Raw genomic sequence first — 20106 nt, 5'->3', positions numbered from 1 at the left:
ATTTTTATGTGTCTTTTTAATTACACCATGGATTGTTTCTAAAATAATATCTCACAAAAAAAAAACAAAAAACAAAAAAAGCTTTGTGAGTTCTCACATCCTACAACGTTTCATATTAACAATTTACACAGAATTTGATCCATTACCCCAATCCAAAAGGAGTGTAGTAATTCAAAAGTCGATGAATGTTGGAATTCGAAACCCAAAGGTTTTTTCACCTAAATTCTTTACAAATTAACCAACGGAGCAAGAAATGTGCTTTGTGAAATTGTAAACAAAACTGAAGAACTGTGTTTAATTTGAAAGTAATCATCATTTTCCACTTATTACAAATTTCCAATCACATTTGAGACTATTCAGTTTTAAAAATGAATGTTATAAGGAAGTAATGTCTTTAATATTTTGTTTTTGCATTGCAAGCATAAAGTAGATGTCATGCCCCTTTAAGCCTTCAGATTCATACTGATACTGTTCACTAAATCCTCTCAACCTACAAGAGCTCAAAGTTTACCACACAATGAATGCTTTTAACATAGGCTATAATCACACGTGTGATGCTGCAGTAAATGTTGTTGGTGCTGGCTGAAGGAATCTTTGAACAAACATATGCATCGAGGTCTTGTAACCCATAGCGACAACCATGTTTCTCCGGTTTTAGCTCTGGGTAATGATAGTGTTTTTGCTGTTTTATTTACTCCAGCTGCATATATTATACAATCTGTTGAAATAATAGAAAGACGAAGAGTGTCAGATATGTTTATTTCATTTCAGAACCTCTGGCTACCGTCTACGCTGTTATGCGTTAAAAAAGAAACAAAAGAACAAAAAAACCCTAACAACTAAGATATTATTCAAGTATGTTTGTCCAGGATGATTTCACCAACCAGAATATCACAGTTACACGCAACAAAGACAATTACATAAATCAATATCAAGCCAAGTAATGACTCGGTCAACTCTCAAATCATTCGAGATGCAATGCAATATTCAATCAGCTATTAGCTTATAATTCAAACCCACATTCCTATCCACTTTACCACCGCATCAGGCCAATTAAATATATTTTGCATCATTTTTTGGAATGACACAGACAGATGGCTTCAATAAACACTCATAGTTGGAGCATTTGGAGTGGTAATCAAGGATGAACCGCAAGAATAAATGTGCCTTTAAACTGCGGCATACATACTGTACATACTATATATGTGTATGTGAATTTATATATATAAATTTTACCCACAATAAATCTGTCATTATTTCTCTTTCTATGCCTGCATTGACCTGTGGAGGTGGTTCTCAATGCACAATTTATGTCCACACACCATGTGACTCACACTTGTGCTGACCCTAACACCAAAGCAGTGAGCCAAAGCTCTTAAAAGTCTAAAACTGATGGCCTGGATGCTCTCATCTCCTGTTCGCTGTGTCAAGTCATTACAGTACACTGTCATTAGCTGATGGTGTGCTCATCCATTTTAGCTGAGAAGGATGAACGTGAAAGTGAAGCTGAGAACATTTCAGTGTTCAAAAAAAGATTTACAGTTCATTTTGTCTTTGCAACCTAATGTAAGTATGACATTCTTTGCTTAAAGCTGCAGTTCATAGAATCCTCTCTCCACTCCGTTTTGAAACCAAAACCCAAACTGAACCTCCCTTACCGGTAAATTTTATCAACGCTCTTAGCTACTTTGTTCTCAATATAGACTATTGACAAATTTATGGAATTTATCTTGTGTTATTTTCTGGTGTTTTAGAGACTCTGACATGAACACACGTATCACTCTAGCTACTGTCCGGAGCAACGCGGCTGCTGCCGTCAGCTCGTCTTCGCCAGAGAGCACACAGAGGCGGCTGTGATCCCAGCTGCCTGACAACTATCACTCCGTTTCTAGACTATAGACTTAATTCACCTTGAATAAGCTTATCTTGGTTTACACGCTTCTGCATCACTCTCTCTCTGACACCTGTGCGTGTGTGTGGGGCGGACTATGCGCAGTCACGGGTATCCATGAGAACACAAAGCGATCCGTTCCTCCTCAGGATGTTTGTAGCTTTAAACTGTTGCTTCACCACCTCGATCAGCCTTTTACCTCTTGATTTGCTGTGTAACTGTTGTGTCTAATGCTGTTATGGAGACTTTTGGTGGGACGTCCGTCATTACACTTTTACTACCAAGGGTACCTGAACGCCCCTAGACTTTAGTCGAGCAGCCAATAGTAACGCCAAAAACAGCTCATAGAGCACACGTGTTTGTAGAAAGACCTCTGATTGGCTGAAGTCCAGCGTCATGCTCCTGGATTTATAAATGTCATTTTACAGAGCCAGGAGAAGGAGAATAGCTTCACTGTCCACTCAGAACACTTTGATTACAATATGCTCAAATATGATTATGCATTTTGACCAAATTATGCCAAAAAGTTACAAATTGCAGCTTTAATAACCAAGGGAAGTGTTTAGGTTAGCACTGATTTATAAGGATGTGAAATGTGAAGTTAAACTGCAGTGAGTTTGACAAGGAGCTAAAAACAGTGTGGGGCAATTGGATAAATGTGACTCCTTGTTGTAATTGTAGTAATCAAAGTGAGACCTAAACTCATTTTCAAGACAGAAACCGATCAGTCACAAGTAGCCAGATAATTTACCTTCGCCATGATTTCGGCAGTGGGCTGGAAGTTTAAAGTGGAATCCACTTCCCTCTGAAAACAGCATCATTGCTTGTTTACCACTCAGGTGAAAAAGTAACGATAATTTAGGTTTTTTGACAACATCGTTTGAAATAATTTATGTTCATGCTATTATAAAAACAAACTCATTTATATTCGATAAAGGGCAGGAAAAGCTGTTTTTAAAATTAAGTCGGATAAATAATTTAAGGCATATTCACAGCACACTGGTCCGTAACAGAATGACAGACCAAGCCTTAGATCTATATTAGATAGTTTTTAAAGTGTATTGCCCCAAATGCATCCACTGTCTTGCATTTCAGCAAAAGTTGAAAAAGCCGTTCTCATGAGCTCCCCTCAGAACAGGCTATGCGAATGAGCTATGTCTGGCCACGCCCACTTCATGCCCCGATCTGCGAGAAGATGAACACGTTAGCAGCAGTAACTGAGCAGTGCTAACTTCAGTGCTAACATTTTTTTAACAGCTAGCAGCTTATCAAACAAGTTAGGCTTATGCAGCAGAAGAAACACAAAATGATATGTTCCACATTTGCGATTGAGTCAAAAAGCTCTCTATGGACCCATGTTTTCAAAGCAGTCCAACGTAAAATGTTTGGGACCAACTTCTGGTACATATGGAACCAAATATGGTCCTTTCATAAAAACATGTAATTTTTAAAGAGTAACTAAACCCGTTTTCTCTTGACCTGCCAATAGGAGGGAAATTCAAAAAATGCCTTGATTATAGGCGGGGCTCCTGAAGCAGTTAAGACACACCCAGTCTATACTGTAAAATCTCCAATGAACAATCTATGCTATGCTAACTAGCTACTATTCACTCAATATACCTCTCTATTCACTCTTCCCTCAGTCCAACCTACTCGCCACAGATTGTAGAGCCCACAGGTGTTAGTTTTTATAAAAGGGGTGGGGCTAGCAGTCCTTGTTTGTATCACAAGACGGTCCCAAAATGTCACATGATCTTGTTCTCAGCCAATAGCAAAAATCAATTGTAATAGCTAGGTTTCAACCCATAGATGGCACTCACTGACATTTTACAACAAAATATGCCAAATTGAAATACTTTGACTAAAATGTTGAAAGTTGGACCAGGATCAATCAACAGCACTACTTCATACCCAAAGACATTTGTATTTAGCTAAAAAAAAAAAAATGGTTTTGGAGTTTTGTTACTCTTTAATGCTATATGGCAACAATGAATTATCACAGCTGTTTCTAAAGGTGATCAGATTGTCAAAAAACAAAACAAAAATGCTTTCATATCAAACTAAAATTCAGAAATCCAAAAGCAGTTTAATGTAAATACATCAAGAGGCCCAGACATTACAGCCAGTGATAGTGAATGCAGAGGGTGAGGGGGGTGAGGGGGGTGGGGGTGTGTGTGTGTGTGTGGGGGGGGGGGGGGGGGGGCAGTGATTAAAGCTCAGGGTTTTAGCCCAACCCATTCTGGATATGTAAATGTATGAAGCACAAAAAAACAGAAAGAGAGAAAGCAAGGGAGGATGCTAAAAGGAGAGGAGGAGAGGAGCAGCATGAGCAAGTGAGTTAACGATCAAGAGAAAGCAGGCGAGAGAGAGAGAGAGAGAGAGAGAGAATGCACTCTGAATTGCGAGTGGCTTACGACACTCAGTGAACAGAAGGTGCTTCTACATGCGCTGTCAGTGTACTGGTCTTCAGCAAGGGATTGCGCTCTCCTTTGCTTCCAACATTTACCACCCCTGCCTGCCTGCCTACCAGCACCAGCCTTCAGCAGCCTCTTTCAGCAGGCTGAGAACACGCCCGGAGAGCAGGGATTCAATGAACATTGAAAACCACATGGATTATAGGCGGATTCTTCATCCATATGAGCCACTGCTGTGAAATGGAATACTGTTACAAATGACAGACATTGAACAGGATCTTCAAATCCTGTTTACTTATGCCTGTTTTTTTTCTCTTTTTTTAAAATCTCTTCTTTCATACGTCAACGAAAGACTGGATGCATTTAAACCTCACAAGTCTAAGATTTCTGTCGGAGAAGGACAAAAACCTAAATCTGCTGAAACTTAAGCATGGAGGGTGGAGAAAAAAGCAAGTCAGACATCTGAAAAAAAGACATTTGTTATGTATTTTTTTCTTGTTGCCTCTTCATCCCTCTGATCATTGCAGCAGAGGACTGCAGAGAAGCATAAGAGACGGAGCTCATGCATGCAGACAGGGGAACTTGTACTTCCTACCATCTCGCTGAAAGCTACTTGGAATCCTTCTCTTTCTGGCTCTTTCACTTGAAGAGAACTAAGACATTGTAAGCCTGCCAAGGATCTGGTGTCCACTGAAAAGGGAGGAAGGGGGGGGATTTGTACCACAGTGGGGTCTTTTTTAAGATTCGCACATAATTAGGTTTCAGGCACAAAGCAAGATGCTGAATGGAGATTGTCAGCTTTTGGATAGGGGTGAGTAGGTCCTTTTGAATCAGATTGATCAATTAGTAAGGACAGCTTTGTTTTTCAAACGATCTTTTATCTACCGACTACTTGATTTTTAACATACGCAGATCCTCTATTCGTCGGATTTTGAATGAAAATACCCTCTGTGTACTAATGAAAGAGTACACAGTCTCTGTCTGCAACTAAAATATCAAAGAACAAATTATCCAAGTATGATGTGACTAAAATACTCTGATAGGTGCGAAAACAATTTCCAGAGTGGTTCAATGGACATTTTCTCCCCGACATCCCTGGATATTTATGCTAATGGATTTCCTTTTAATTGGACTGTACCTAAAGTGGCCACTGAAGAAGCCCCCTGGGTTGATTCTGTGTTCATTAGGTATTTTTCTACGGACGGTTTCTTTGGCGGAGGGGGTTTGTCCAAAGCTGTGCCGCTGCGACAGCAAGCTGCTGTACTGTGAGGGACTCAACCTCACAGAGATTCCCCAAAACCTGAGCAGCGCCATGGGCCTGTCCATGAGAGAGAACAACTTGACAGAGCTGCATGAAGGCCAACTGGCTGGTCTTTCACAGCTTACCTGGCTCTACCTTGATCACAACAACATTGACATTATAGAGGAGGGAGCATTTGAGAGACTGAGACGGGTCAAGGAGTTAGACCTGAGCAGCAACCGGATTGAGAGTTTGCCAAATGGAACATTAAGACCACTACCAAACTTGCGTATATTGGACCTCTCATACAACAGGCTTCAGACACTGGAGCCAGACTTGTTCTATGGCCTTAGAAAGCTAACTAATTTGCATTTGCGCTACAATGCTCTGAAATTTGTACCAGTGAGGATTTTTCAAGACTGCAGGAGCTTGCAGTTTCTGGACTTGGGATACAACCAGCTGCAGAGCCTTGCACGGAACTCTTTTGCTGGTCTCTTCAAGTTGACTGAGCTGCATCTGGAGCACAATGAATTGGTAAAGGTCAATCTCGCCCACTTCCCTCGCCTCACCTCTTTACGTACACTGTACATGCATAACAATCGTGCCACAATTGTTGTCAACACCCTGGTTTGGACGTGGCATTTCTTAGAGAAGATTGACCTGTCAGCAAATGAAATTGAGTACATTGAGCCACACGTTTTTGAGAGTGCACCTAACCTCAAGGTGCTGATGCTCGACTCCAATCGTTTGGTCTCTTTGAACCAGCGTATTCTGGACTCATGGTCATCTCTGAACAGCATCACTTTGGCAGGGAATGACTGGGAGTGCAGTCGCAACGTGTGTGCCTTAGCCTCCTGGCTGAGTGCCTTTGGGGGTCAGCGTGACAGTTCCCTGCTGTGTTCAAGCCCCGACACTGCACAGGGTGAGGACATGTTGGATGCAGTTTATGCTTTTCAGCTATGCGAGGATCCAGCAGTCGAGGTAACCACAGCCGGCCTGTTTGTCTCCACACGGGATTTGACCCAAGGTGGCTCTGTGTTCCTGGGCCCCTTCACTCCCTATCCTTATGATGGTGAAGGCAGTGAGGTTGTCACCAGTTCTTTCACAGTCACTGTAGGCCACGATGACTTGGAGAGCACCATGCAAATCCACAAGGTGGTCACTGGTACAATGGCACTCATCTTTTCTTTCCTCATCATAGTACTCATGCTTTATGTGGCATGGAAGTGTTTTCCAGCTGGAATAAGGCAACTGAGGCAGTGCTTCAGCAGTCAACGTCGTAAGCAGAAGCAAAAGCAAAGCATGCAGCAGATGGCTGCAATTTCAACACCAGAGTACTATGTTGACTATAAACCCAACCACATTGAAGGAGCTTTGGTAATTATCAATGAATATGGCTCTTGTACTTGCCAACAACAGCCTTCTCGGGAATGTGAGGTGTGACCTTCCTTTTTGAATAAGTCTTGAAGAGAGATTGTCTGGATATACATTAAAAACTCCTTTTTTGGATACAGTGAGAAGAGGAAAAAAAGATATAAGAGAGGAGATATTGGGATCTCTCGGACTTCTGCTTCATGGGTGACTTTTGTGGTGGATTTTCTGCATTTGCTTTTTACTGTTGATCAGAAACAACAGAGCATAATTAAAAACCTGACTCTTGGACCTGTCAGTGCTACACATCAGAATCACAAAGGAATACGTTATGGGCGCTGAGGCTTTTCCCTTATGGATGTTTATTTCAGCTTTAATGTGTCTTTCTAATACAGGACTTTTGTTGTTTAGAAAAACTCGGGACACAAAGAAGTAAAACATCAAAAAGCTTACTTGTACAATGGTACACAAAACATTTGAAAAGCATTTAAAATATTCAAAAAAATATGTTTCAGTTTAAGTCAAGATGTAAAAAGACATGTCTGTGTAAAATATAATAAAAGATAAAAGGCAAATGTGGATAATGTTGAAAAAAAGATAATCTATTTCTTGTAAACTACAAACAATGTTTAAATAAATGAATTGCTATTCACAGTGAACTCATTTGTACGTGAGAAGCCTGTCAAAGAAAATGAATGACAAATGATGCAGTGGTTGCGCTTGTGGACTGTAGAGCTATGACTCTGCAGTGTATCAAACCAAATAAATAAGATGGGAAAAGAAACGGGGTAGAGGTAAATCTGCATCTCATTCTCAATGTAAAACCCATAGTCTGAGTTTTTGATCTCTTCTATGTTTGAAATACATTTACAATTCAATGTGTTGGCGCACCACTAGTATAGTTCTCCTCTCTCCTATCCATTGCCTGTTAATATATATTTAAACAATCTGTTTAATTTGTTGTCATGCGTTTGTTCTATCACTGTGTGTGCCATCCAAGTAAAGAAATCCACATGTTAAAGATCTAAAGCTATGCCTGTCATTGCTTCTCTTTAGCTGTTACTGAGGGGTGTCTCCTCCTCTGAATAAATCAAGCACACAATAGTCAAGAATAATCAAAATCTTGTGAAATTCAAGTAAAATGAACATCAAGTAGACAAAAACCCTGAAGAGAATCACGGATTACTTTCACAAACAATTCATCAGGGTGTTTTTTCATGTAAATTGAAATGTTGGTTGAATATATGGCCATTTAGGCGTGTGTGTGTGTGTGTGTGTGTTCTCCCTTAATTTTCATTGTGTACAGTCATGTGCAGAGACATATGTGTTTCCTTTGAATTGAACTATATGTCCTGCTAGAGAAAGATGGGGAACCCACTGACTGCTAAAATAGGGAACAGACTGCTCTCTAGTGTGCATTTTCTCTTACTGAGGCTGCATTTCCTTACTGAGCACCATGATCAGTATTATTCATTTACTAAACTAAGGGTTTTTTTTTTTTGTTTTTGTTTGGGGGGGGGTTCATTATATTATTTATTATTATTTTATGTGGGGATTTCATAAGAAAATGTATACAATTTGTAAGCAGGAATAAAAATCATTCTGAGCTTTCTGTGACAATCATTACAAGATTATATTCAAAACGTCTACAATCTTAAGTTGAACTGTCTTATATTCAAAAAATCAGAGGAATGATTTTTGTTGGTTCTTAGAAAAGAACTATGGTGCAAAGGTTTCATTGAAAAAGCATTGTGTAAAGATGATGCAATGCCTTGGTGTAAATCAGAATGACTGAAGCAGGTGAGGTACATTTCATTTGTTTGGGGGAAAAAAATTGATTTTGTGAAGGCTAACAATTAAATATACTTGAAAAGCATGACTACTTACTGCTTGTAAAATGTACATTCAATGTCAGAAGCAGTGAACAGCAGCAAAATGTAAAAAAAAACAGATTTTTTTTCAATAAATATATTCCTCTAATCATAGAATAACTAATTTCTCAGAATATTCATTACGTTACTCATTTTTTTCCATGCCTAAAATTATTTCTTTCAGGCAAAACTTCATTTAGGTTAAGGCCATTGTCTATTGTAACAAGTATCTCAACACTTCAAAACTACGGTCAGAATTCCACATATGAATTTATATGTATACAACAAGCTAATGGGTTTATTTCAAAATATCACATTATCCAAATTTGACAAAAAAATCAATTGTCTTTACTATTCTTAGCAATTTCAATTGATCATGTTTCTTAAATGGTGTAGAAAAGGTTTACTTTATTCTATTTTTACAAAGAAACCTTATTCAATCAAAAACAGCAAACTCTAAATGTAAAGCGTTTGACTATTCATGTTCATGAATTTATATTAGCTTATTGTTTGTATGCATACTTAATAATAAATATGAGCCCTATGATATTTATCAAGCATTGTAAAAAACTAAATGTATTTACATAATTAAAATACAAAGGCAATAACAATAGTGAGGCTGCTATGCATCCTCACTAATTAAAAATAAACTAATTAATTCATCAATGAAACCATTTACATTACTTAATATGATGCTGTAGGACATGTATTTAAAGAAGAAAAACATTTATTTTTTTTTTTCTTATTAGTCATTCTTATTAGTAACATAAACAGTCCTGGCACGCTAAATCATTCAAACCAGTTGCAAGAAATCACATGGTTAATGCTGTAGAATGACTAATTTAAATGCCTCCAGGCAGCGCTAAAGTAACAATAGCACTGATATTGCAGTTGTTTGTTAGGAGGCATTTAAGAGAGTGATGGAGGTTTAAAGTGGCCATTTGGGATTTATGAGCCATTTGTTGTGTATGGTAGCAAAGGTGTCCTGTTTAATGATTCAAAATAGCTGTTATTCAGACCATGTCATAACATGTAAATGCAAATAAAAGCTGCATGTACTGTATGACAGGGCATCATCACTAAATATCATCTCTGTTGGGAAGGCCAAAGCCCTGTCAACATGCAATGGCAGAGGCTCTCAGACACCATTGTCTATATAACTAAGTAATCTTAACTTAAAAGAAACTAAAACAAAAATACATCAATTCATTTGACTGACAGTGAATCAAATTCAAACTTGACCTCACAAGGAGGAGATATGTTTGACATTCTCCATTACAACTGTCCTAATTGACTGTAGGAAAAATCATTACAAATGAGTTGTAGCCAAAATGATAATGAAGCTAACAAATCTAATGTCCTGCCCAAATTGTCACGCAAGATATCGGTTATGAATCATGTCTTTAGAGTTCCATAAATGATTAAAAAATGGAAAAGGAAAGAATAGAAGAAACAAAGCAAATGTATTTAACATTGATTTAACGAGTGTCCTTCAAAAAACCCATCACTGCATCAGAGAAAAAGTGCATCTGCTGAAGAGCAGTTAGGCACAGAGACAGAACATTGCAGCTGTTTGTCAGCCAGAGGAAATACATGGGGCAGAGTCTATACTGATAAGTTCAAGTCTTAAAAGCTTGTGTGTGCAAATTTAAGCATATGGTGTATAGCAATAGCATAAGTGTGTAGAGTAAATCTTCAGGCAGCCACTTTGCTGACACATTTCAGCCAGAGAGTATGACCAGTTAGGCACTATCAACAAGACTCAGCTTCATCGTAATGAAGAAAACCACCATCATTGTCTTGTATCAAAAAATAATCAGCAGGACTTCAGTTGTATGTCTATGTCAGCATTCTGACATGTGATGCTGGTACAGGGGTGTTCATGACAGTGACAAAACATCACTCTGCTGATCTTCAGGAAACAGCCTGCATCACAAATCTGCAGCAGGGTAGGAGTGTGGGGCCTCAGAGACATAAACAGATCCTTAAAAAATAAATTAACCCGGCTTCCTGTAAGGGATATTGATCGAGAAACATTCTGCCATCTCATTGGAACTGGGACTGAGCTGCATAATAAACGCTTAACACCCCCTCATAACTGGATGGAGAGCTAAATCACGGCTGGCAGCATGTACTGCAGTGGGCTGTGAGAGGCTGGTGATGACTGATGACAGTGTGTGGGTGGCTTTTCACTGCTTCTTTTATAACAGGTGGGTTATCAAGATCAATATTCTAATCATTGTCAACATTATCTGGGAATCCAAAAACATCCGGCACACCGGTTCTCTCTCAATTTGCACATCCTAAATAAAATTCAGACAACACGTTTGGCTAAAGAATGATAAATACTCTGGTACAAAATAGGAGGCACACCTATTTTTGGACTACAGTGAAATGTCCAAAAGAACCAAAATGTACCCAGTATTATTATTATTAATTTTTTTTTCAATGTTATAATTTTCACTTGCATTAGTACTTTTCCTCATGAAGACTCTTGTGCACAAATGACAAAATCCACCCACACATTATGATTTTATTTTCCTGACATAAACGAAAATATCAAACTGTCAAGATATTAATAAAGAAAGAAAAAAACACACAAAAACATTTTCTTAAGCAGACAAAAGGCTAATAGGGCTTTTATAATTACATCCATTACTTGGCTCTACGGAAAGACTATACTGTAGCTCTCTCTGCCCACTACCTCATTTACATGCATCATACTGAGCCAATGCTGAATTAATAATAATGACTGAGGAGTCATTATTCTTACCTACACTACATATAACACTGTAGGAAGACCACTTTTGGCTGCTAAAGGTGAAACTAGCAAGTGAATGGGAGTTAGAGGGCAGAATATTCATTATACTGGCTGAAATGATGGAAGAAGAACAGGCAATTATTTCCAATATTACTCTTGCAGGATTCATAGCTAGGAAAAAATGCTAAGGGTAGGTTGGATAAGCCTATGCTAATGTTTTTTCTTTTTTTTTATACATTGAACATAAACCATTGTGGTCAGGAGGTGAGATAACACAGCAACAGCTGGGCCTGCATCTAAGGCTCTATATAACCTGTGTGAGTGCAGATGTGGGTCACAGCCTAATATTCAGAGTATTACAGTGGCTGAACAATAGAGCTTTATCCAGCACTGGATAAAGGATTTCCTCTTCATTTATTACAGTTACTCATGCCTTTATAAAAAATAAACAGCAGGGACACTGATGAGATGAAGAAATAAATCTGCGACTAAAGTTTTTCACACATCTGATCTCATTTGGGTTTGTGTGTAATTTGATGTGGTCCTGTAATTATTTTGTTGCTACTAGTTCTACAAAATAGCATAAAAGTTAAGATACTGTAGATGTGTGAAGAAAATTGCAGCATCAACACTGACAGTGATCTACGACGCAAGTTTATAAATTCTGCAAATAACTATGTACTCCAGGTGAATTAATACTTGTGTGTAGGGGGGGAATGTACTTACTGTAAATACCTAAAGGTCATGGTGTTCAATTATCAGTAAGGCAAATTTAACAAGACCAACCTCTGCTAAAAAGAAAAAATGCTGAGCAGGAAGAAGTGAAGAAGTGTGTTTTCCAACACTTTCTGGAATAAAGAATCCAAAGAAAGCAGAAAGTAACTCAAACTATATACTGTATATATATATATATATATATATATATATATATATATATATATATATATATATATATATATATACAAACTGTGGGAATGTATAAACTTGCGACATTTATATGGATAGTGTTGTATATAAAAAAATCCTGACTACTACTACTACTACTTTTCAATAATATGCTTCTTTTACATATATGAAATATCTGAAACTCACAGTAAGATAAACAGGCACAGAGGAAAAACGAACAATGGATGGATGACTTGCCATTCTCTGGATAACCAATGCATCCATCTGTCCATAACAAGGTGTAAATACAAAAGCTATCATACAGTATTGTGATGACACTTAAATCATTTTATCTTTGCTGGAACTGCCCTAGTCCTATTTTGTCCTGTTTTTAACTTTGCATTGAGCACTACTTGATTTGGTGCAGTTGAAAGATCCATGTTGCATCTGACATTTATAACTTAGTTGTTAGCTGGCAGGAAATATCTCTTTTGACAAAATGTTTAGCCACTAACTGAAATCATATCCTGATGTTGGAACAAAGAAAACATTGAGTCATGAGTTGGAAACACAAATATTGGGAAACACCGTTGCAAACTTTAAGGTAATTTCTGTTTTTTGTACGGACATCCTTTCAGCAAAACCTCTTTAATTTTAATTTTCATCTGACAAATTGTTATATTTATTACATTGTACTAAGTGTATGTAATTGTACTAAATGTATTAAGAGTGTGTTTACATCCACCAAAGAATTTGAGAGCAGTTAAAATGTTGTAGGATCTAGATTGCTTGCTCAACGCCCTTGTTTGGGTCCAAACACAGGAAGTGTGGAAAATGAGGATGCAGGAAAACTGGCTTAAAGTGCAACAATGACTTGACCAATAGATGAGAGCTTCTTCATCCCAATTCCGTTGGTCTTCCCAGAGAAGTCTCTACTCCAGTAATGGCGGCGACTATAACAATGTGAGAGCACCCTACTATGTTGTCTGCTTTTCCACTAACCTTACCTTGAGTTGACAATATCATACTGTTGTAAGACAGGTTATTTTTCACCTACTGATGATGCGTTGTTGCAATATTAATCAAGCTCCTCTAGGTTTTACAGCATGTTCACACCAAACGCGTCCAAAGCGTCAACTGCATCAGGTTTACATAGACAATATATGGTGGACGCGCTTCTAGGGAGCGTCAGACGTCCCGCGGCACGTTTTGAAGCTTTTTGCGTGATGGACACTTTTGACATGCGTCCGGCGCCTCCAATGCGTCCGATGCTGGAGTTGTGATTGTTGAACTTTTAGGGCATATCGCGGCGCGTCGACCAATCAGGGCCATTCCCCAACTGTGACGTAGTCAGAATAACGAGGGAAAAAAACACTAACTGAAGGCGGACACAGATGGACAGGCGCTCTTCTACTGGAATAGAGCACCTATGCGGGTCAGCAGGTCATCAAACTGGGCACGGGAGAGATGGAAGTAACGCTGAAAGCGACTCTCGTCCGCGTGCAGCTCTGGTGAATCCAGAAACGGCGCCGAGGCACAAATAAAGCCAAGCCACTCTCTGGATAATGTAGAGCCAAAGAACGGGAGACAGAGGCGGCGTGTTCACCAAGGAACTCCAAACTTTATTCTCCATTCACCCACACTTCACTATAGCCCTCTGACATCACAGTGCACACACTGAGTCACACCAAAATACATCCAACCAGAAACACCGCCTTCTCAACACAATTTTCCCCACAACTTTACAGTCACTGGGTGAATTATGAATGTAACTGATTGCCACAATATCACCATCGGCAACAGAGAAGCCCCTCCTCTCAACGTCCTCCCTTCTCAACTTGTTTGGACGCTCGTCCCGAGCATCTTCGACGCTGGTTCTGTATTCAATGAGCAAAAGTGTCCAGCTACATGCGTGAGGCACGATTTTGACGCCCAAAACGCGTTTGGTGTGAACGTACCATTAGAAGCATATAAATACATGAGCTGACAATTAGATAAATAGGAGGCCTGTATATTGCATGGCCAACACATAAAGACACAGAACCATTCAATTACCCATTTACTATTTCAGGAAATTTAAGCAACAATTAGCCTAACATGCATGTTTATGGATTGTGAGGAGAAGCAGGACTCCTGGGAAAAATCCAACTCAAGCACCAGAAGATCATGGTAACTCCACACAAAAAAAGATCCCAGAAAGCCCCTCCGTCTGACAATCGGCAACACATTTTATAATTCATCTGAATACTCTATGATGATGTATTTTAGCGAGTGGGACCATAAAAGGTATTTTAGGATTGTAAGAGTTATCGCAGGTTAAGGAAGTAAAAATAGACGGCATTAATCATTTCTCATTTATCTGATCAGTGTCAGGATGAATAAATGCTATTCTGCCTTTGCTCTCTCTCTCTCCTCCCTATCTGTAAGGGCAGATTGGCATCTCTCCAGTAGCCAATGAGATTGGCTGCATAAATGGAATTGCCCCCCTTCACTGGATGTCAACTGAGAAAAAGGGATAGTGCTGGCTGTGTACAAGGCCATTGTGCTAAAATGTATCACTCTAGCATCAAGTACTTTGGATGCCATTTTGGTAGGAAATCCACACTTTGACACGTTTTGTATTTGAGCTCATTCACCCCAGAGGCCTAATGAAAAAAGACAAGAGAGGAACTTACCTGTCATTGTAAATGCAATGAAGGGAAGCAGATGATCCAGAAGGGTGCCGTAAAGAAAGACAGAAGGAAAAAAAAGCCTGTTAAAACATTGACTTTTACATTTGTATTTCTGACAAAAAAACAGGAGTTAATATAATACCATTGTGCTCGAATAGTAAAAAGACAAAAGCACATTTTTCAAAGACAAGCAGTATACACACAAGTGCAACAGAAAGCACTGAGATTAAAACAGGGTACGCTGGCATATTTGCATGACACAGAACAGAGAGTCTGCAGTACCACAGTTAAACTGACGGTGCATTTAATGTCTAACTTTCAACAGCCATTGCACATCACAGCAGAAACGTGAAAGGGAGGAAGAACCTTTTAACGGGGAAGGGGGGTGTGTGCTGACAAAGAGCAAAGACACTGGCATCCAGTTCTGCCAACAAAGCAACACACCACAACTACATTCCTGTTTGTGTGCAATCCGACAATGCAGTACTGATTGTTGAGAGGGCTGCATCACATCCTGCAGTTAATTATCCTTTATATAATGGTCTGCATTGCTATATATTACTTTAAATATTGTTGCATTATGGAGAGAGAAGGAATGTAAAACCACAGTCTTTGGAGGAAAAGTCCTGCACGTTTCCTGTGTGACAAACCCCACCCTCATACTGAAGTGTGTTAGAGAGAGCAACCTCTAAGTGTTAAGGGGTGTTTTAACACAGTGGTTCTCAAACTTTTGGGTCAAGTACCCTCTTTCTCTTGCTTTTGAATGCAAGTACCCCTGTTATGTCCAACTGCTACAATTTGCTCAGATTTCTGTGAAAAAACAACTATATAGCAGCATAATATTGGGACGAACGAGTAATAACACATTTTATAGAATCTCATTTTGTAAATAAGTATTTAGTGTCTCCTAAATATATTTATTTCTATAGTTTTTAACATTTCTGGTCATCTCCCTCCTGATGTGGGACCAAGACTGACCCTTGTATTTCAGTTACTATTTCTATCATTATTTTGTGTGTTTTTGGTGTCATTTTGTGTATTTTGTTGTTTGTTCACTTTATTGTTCAGTAAATTTTATCTTAGCCACGGGGCGACTGTGGCTCAGGTGGTAGAGGGTCGTCTTCTGATTGAGAGGTTGGGGGTTTGATCCCAGTACCTGCCTATGTGTCGAAGTGTCCTTGGGCAAGACACTGAACCCTAAATTGCTCCCAGTGGTCGACTAGCGCCTTGCATGGCAGTCCTGTCCCACTGGTGTGTGAATGTGAGAGTGATTGGGTGAATGAGCTGATGTGTAAAGCGCTTTGAGACTGCTTCAGTGTGGTGATAAAGCGCTATATAAAATCAAGTCCATTTACCATTATTTAAATTATTCTATCTCAGTGTGTGTGTTTTTCTTATGTCATTTTATATGTGTCACTATTATTTTTGTGTATTTTTTCTCATTTAGTGTGTCTGTGTGTTGGTGGTGGAAGTATTTTCCTCTCTCAGTGTGTGCTTTTGGTGTAATTTATTGTTGTTGGTTCTTTTCATTATTCAGTATATTTCTCTCTTATTTTGTGTTTTTGTTGGCGTTTTGTGAGTTGGCCCTCTCTGCAGGCTGTGGTGCCCACAAGAGGCTGCACGCGCATGCCCCCCAGCGGCTGGCTGCAATCCTTACTTAGTTTTTGTTATGACTGTGTTTTGTTTTTTGGTGCATGCATGCTGAGGAGGTTTTTTCCTATTCTACACTCGGCCCCCCAATAAGGAACTCAGTTCAGGACCTGCCTTTTTCCCCTCTCCTTTACTCCTGTTCTGAAGAGCGCTAAGAATTTTTTTTAAATTTTTGCAACTGATCCAGTTTCTGTATATTGATCCAAATACTCTCCAATCTTCCAAGATTTCAGGTCTATTTTTGATTAAAATGTCAAAATCCTTCAAGTTAATATTGACGTAATCCTGCTAACAGACACACAAACAAATAAATGGTGATGAAAATATTACTTCTTTGGCGGCGTCATCAAAATATAACCACATCTTGATAACACATGTTAGGTTTCAACTTCTGCATTGACTTATTATCAGAATGAAAAGCAACAATACAAGGAACTACAGGATTCAATACTCCGAAAAGGCATTTGCTGTGCTCTGCATGCACCAAGGACATGCAACAGTAAGGTTAAGATCACACTTTGGCAGAATACTGAAAGGCTAGTGCTTGTGGATTGAGATTCCTGTTACTGGCTTGTTCTTTCCAGCCTTATGGTGAAATGTGTGATTGTTTGGGATCATGATGTCCCTGAAGGCTTGCTGTGTGTGAAGCAGAGTTTACAAGGTATAAACAAATGAAATCAGAAAAGAGGGGGAGTGGAAATTTGTGCTAACTGTGGACATTTTTGCAGACAGGAACACAGAGCAAAAGACGAAGAAAAATGAACAGCTTTTTAAGACGAAAAATGTACATAAGTCTGGACTTAAAAAAAAACAACTGTCACCAGTGTTTTTAAGCATAAAAAAAACATTTAAAAATGCATGAAACTGTCAACATAGCTTCTTCTTTTAACCACGACACAATACTAACCCTAGAATGCTATTTCATGCATTACTTTGCTGCTTCTTGCAAAGTATATATGTCAAATATATTTTGTCTAATAGGCTATACATAAGCCAGAGTTTTAAATAATAAATTATGTACAGTAAAAATAAAGGAGAGGAGAAAAAAAAAGATACAACAATATTTCATTTCATTAAATGAATTAATTCAATTCATAATATTTTGTTTTTCTTCAACTTAGCATTTCGATAATAAAAAGCTGTATGCAAACAGATAAATAAAGCAAACACTTTGGAAAGATTAAAAGCAGGTTAAAGGTTTGGACAACACAGAGAACAGCCAAAATCCACCAGATGGTCCCAGAACAAGCATCGCCTAGGGCAGCCTCCAACCCCCTACTCCTATGATTTAAAGCACATTTTAAACATAGGCTAAGACCAAACATCCTTCTTTATGCATCCTTGAAAAGCTATTTAGGAATCACATTAACACAGCCACACACAGCTTTTCACAGCTGGAATTAAGCTATTATGGTCATTTAGCAGCAAATCTCTTTTTGATGAAATCTGTTGTTTCTCTTGTAATTTCTAAATCGGTACTTTTGAAACCTTTTCGCTTTCAGCCCTCATGAAAACAACACTTTTTTTTATTTAATTTCTTTTCTGAAACCCCTCAGTTTAAACGGTTAGTCAAAACAATGTGAAAGTAAAAGCTAACTAGCCTGAACAATTGCATTTTATTTCCTCGGATGAAGCAAAACACAGAGTGAGCGACCTCTTTTTTTTTTTCCTTCCTCGTTCACAAGCCCTTGGACTGACCCCTTCCACACCCACACACATACAGAGAGAAGACCGTGAGCTTAGCGTTTGAATGGCATGTGGAGAGAATCAGGAAATATTAGTGATGCTACCTTACTAAAGTACATGCAGCCCCTCAGCATTCAACCACAGACACAGGCTTCAGGCCTTGAGGACAAACATGATTCAGAATCAAATCATGAAAGCTATTTCATTAAGCTGAGCTGCAATTCAATAGCTACAAATATTCACCAAATGCTTGTTAAAAAAATGAAATAAACACTGAAAAAAGCCTTAGAAAAATTCCTCTAATTCTACACAGGGATGCAATAAAAAATGAGCAATAGCAAAGGTGTCTCTACATTATAGCACAAAAACTACTCAATCATTATACAGTTACAAATGGGCTTAAGGGTATTTTGTCTCCTCAGAACATTTTAAAATGTAATGCCCTAAAGTCTATTAAGTAATGGGGGTAAAATAACATAAAACCATGTGACAAAGAGCCTTATTGAGATTACTGGCATGCATGTTTTAGAGCCATAAGGACCTCCACAGGGGGGTGGCCAGAAGAGATATGCTTTTCAGTTATTGTTGTTTGAGAGTCCACTGAGCCTCTTGATCCCTGGGTAATCTCCAGCTATCTGTCTGAGTTATCACCTTAGTTGATTTGGGTCACCCTTGCTACTATGGTTTTAGGTTGTCCACCCTCCCCCACAGAGCGCATGCACACAAAATCCCATGAGCAGTGATGAGATAAGTGGGAAACCTTAAACACTGGCATCAAAAACACTTTATTGTTTTTCATAGACTTAACATTTAGTCATCTGCCTTTCTTATTAAACCAAAAAGCTCAGAGTATTTTTAAAGCTATTTTAAGAGATTCTGATGTGGCATATATTGACATAAAGGAACCTATAGCTGGTATTAATAAGCTATTAAAATGTTGTACTAATGACACGTGTGCAATGGCCAACATGTATAATAAATGTAAAGTTTATTTACAGTAATATGAGGTGTTATAGACCTTTAGACTGTTAAGACTTTTTACAAATCTGTATTTTGTTTACGTCAACAAAATTCATTAATCTATAGCAGTGGTTCTCAAAGTACCCCCTTTCTCTTATTTCTGAATCCAAGTACCCCCTTTTGTCCGACTACATCATTTTGCTCAGAAATCTTTGAAACAACAACTATAGAACATAATAATGAAATGAATGAGTGATTACACATTTTAAAGAATCTCATTTTGTAAATAATTGAATGGAACAGTATTTAGTGCCTCCTGAATATACTAACTAAGACGGACCTTTGTATTTTCGGTTCATGTTCTAATCAATATCATTTCTATCATCATTTTTGTGTTGTTGGTATTATATAAAAATTATTCTCTCTCAATGTGTGTGTTTTTGGTGTCGTTTGGTTGTTTCTTATGTCGTTTTGCTGTTATCTTTGGGTATTTTGTAGTGTTTTTGTGTGTTTTTCTCTCATTTAGTGTGTCTTTGTTGTTGCTTTGTGTCTTGCTGATAATAGTAAGTATTTTTCTCTCTTAGTGTGTTGTGAAGTGGTGGAATCATACAGCGAATGTGCAGTTGTATGGCAGGCTACCACAAGTAGGAGACAAGATTGCAAGTTAGCTGGACATTGCCTCCGTCATCCAGAATCGAATGCCCA

At 38.5% G+C, this 20106-nt stretch overlaps 2 protein-coding genes across 2 annotated transcripts in view; one reads left to right on the top strand and one right to left on the bottom strand.

The window, feature by feature from the left end:
* Positions 1-20106, bottom strand: part of ctnna2 (catenin (cadherin-associated protein), alpha 2) — a 342575-nt gene that overhangs the window by 149718 nt on the left and 172751 nt on the right. The gene's annotated exons all lie outside the window — the stretch shown is intronic.
* On the top strand, positions 4235-7925 carry lrrtm1 (leucine rich repeat transmembrane neuronal 1). Its single transcript, XM_028457010.1, has one exon. The coding sequence runs from the start codon at positions 5411-5413 to the stop codon at positions 6986-6988; it is 1578 nt and encodes a 525-aa protein (XP_028312811.1). The 5' UTR covers positions 4235-5410; the 3' UTR covers positions 6989-7925.

Source organism: Gouania willdenowi, chromosome 1 (genome assembly GCF_900634775.1).
Source record: "Gouania willdenowi chromosome 1, fGouWil2.1, whole genome shotgun sequence".
In the NCBI taxonomy this organism is placed as follows: Eukaryota; Metazoa; Chordata; class Actinopteri; order Blenniiformes; family Gobiesocidae; genus Gouania; species Gouania willdenowi.
This window is presented reverse-complemented; position numbering and strand designations above follow the sequence as displayed.

Excerpts from the sequence above, each read along its gene's own strand:
- lrrtm1 (XM_028457010.1), top strand. The coding sequence starts at position 5,411 with ATGCTAATGGATTTCCTTTTAATTGGACTGTACCTAAAGTGGCCACTG.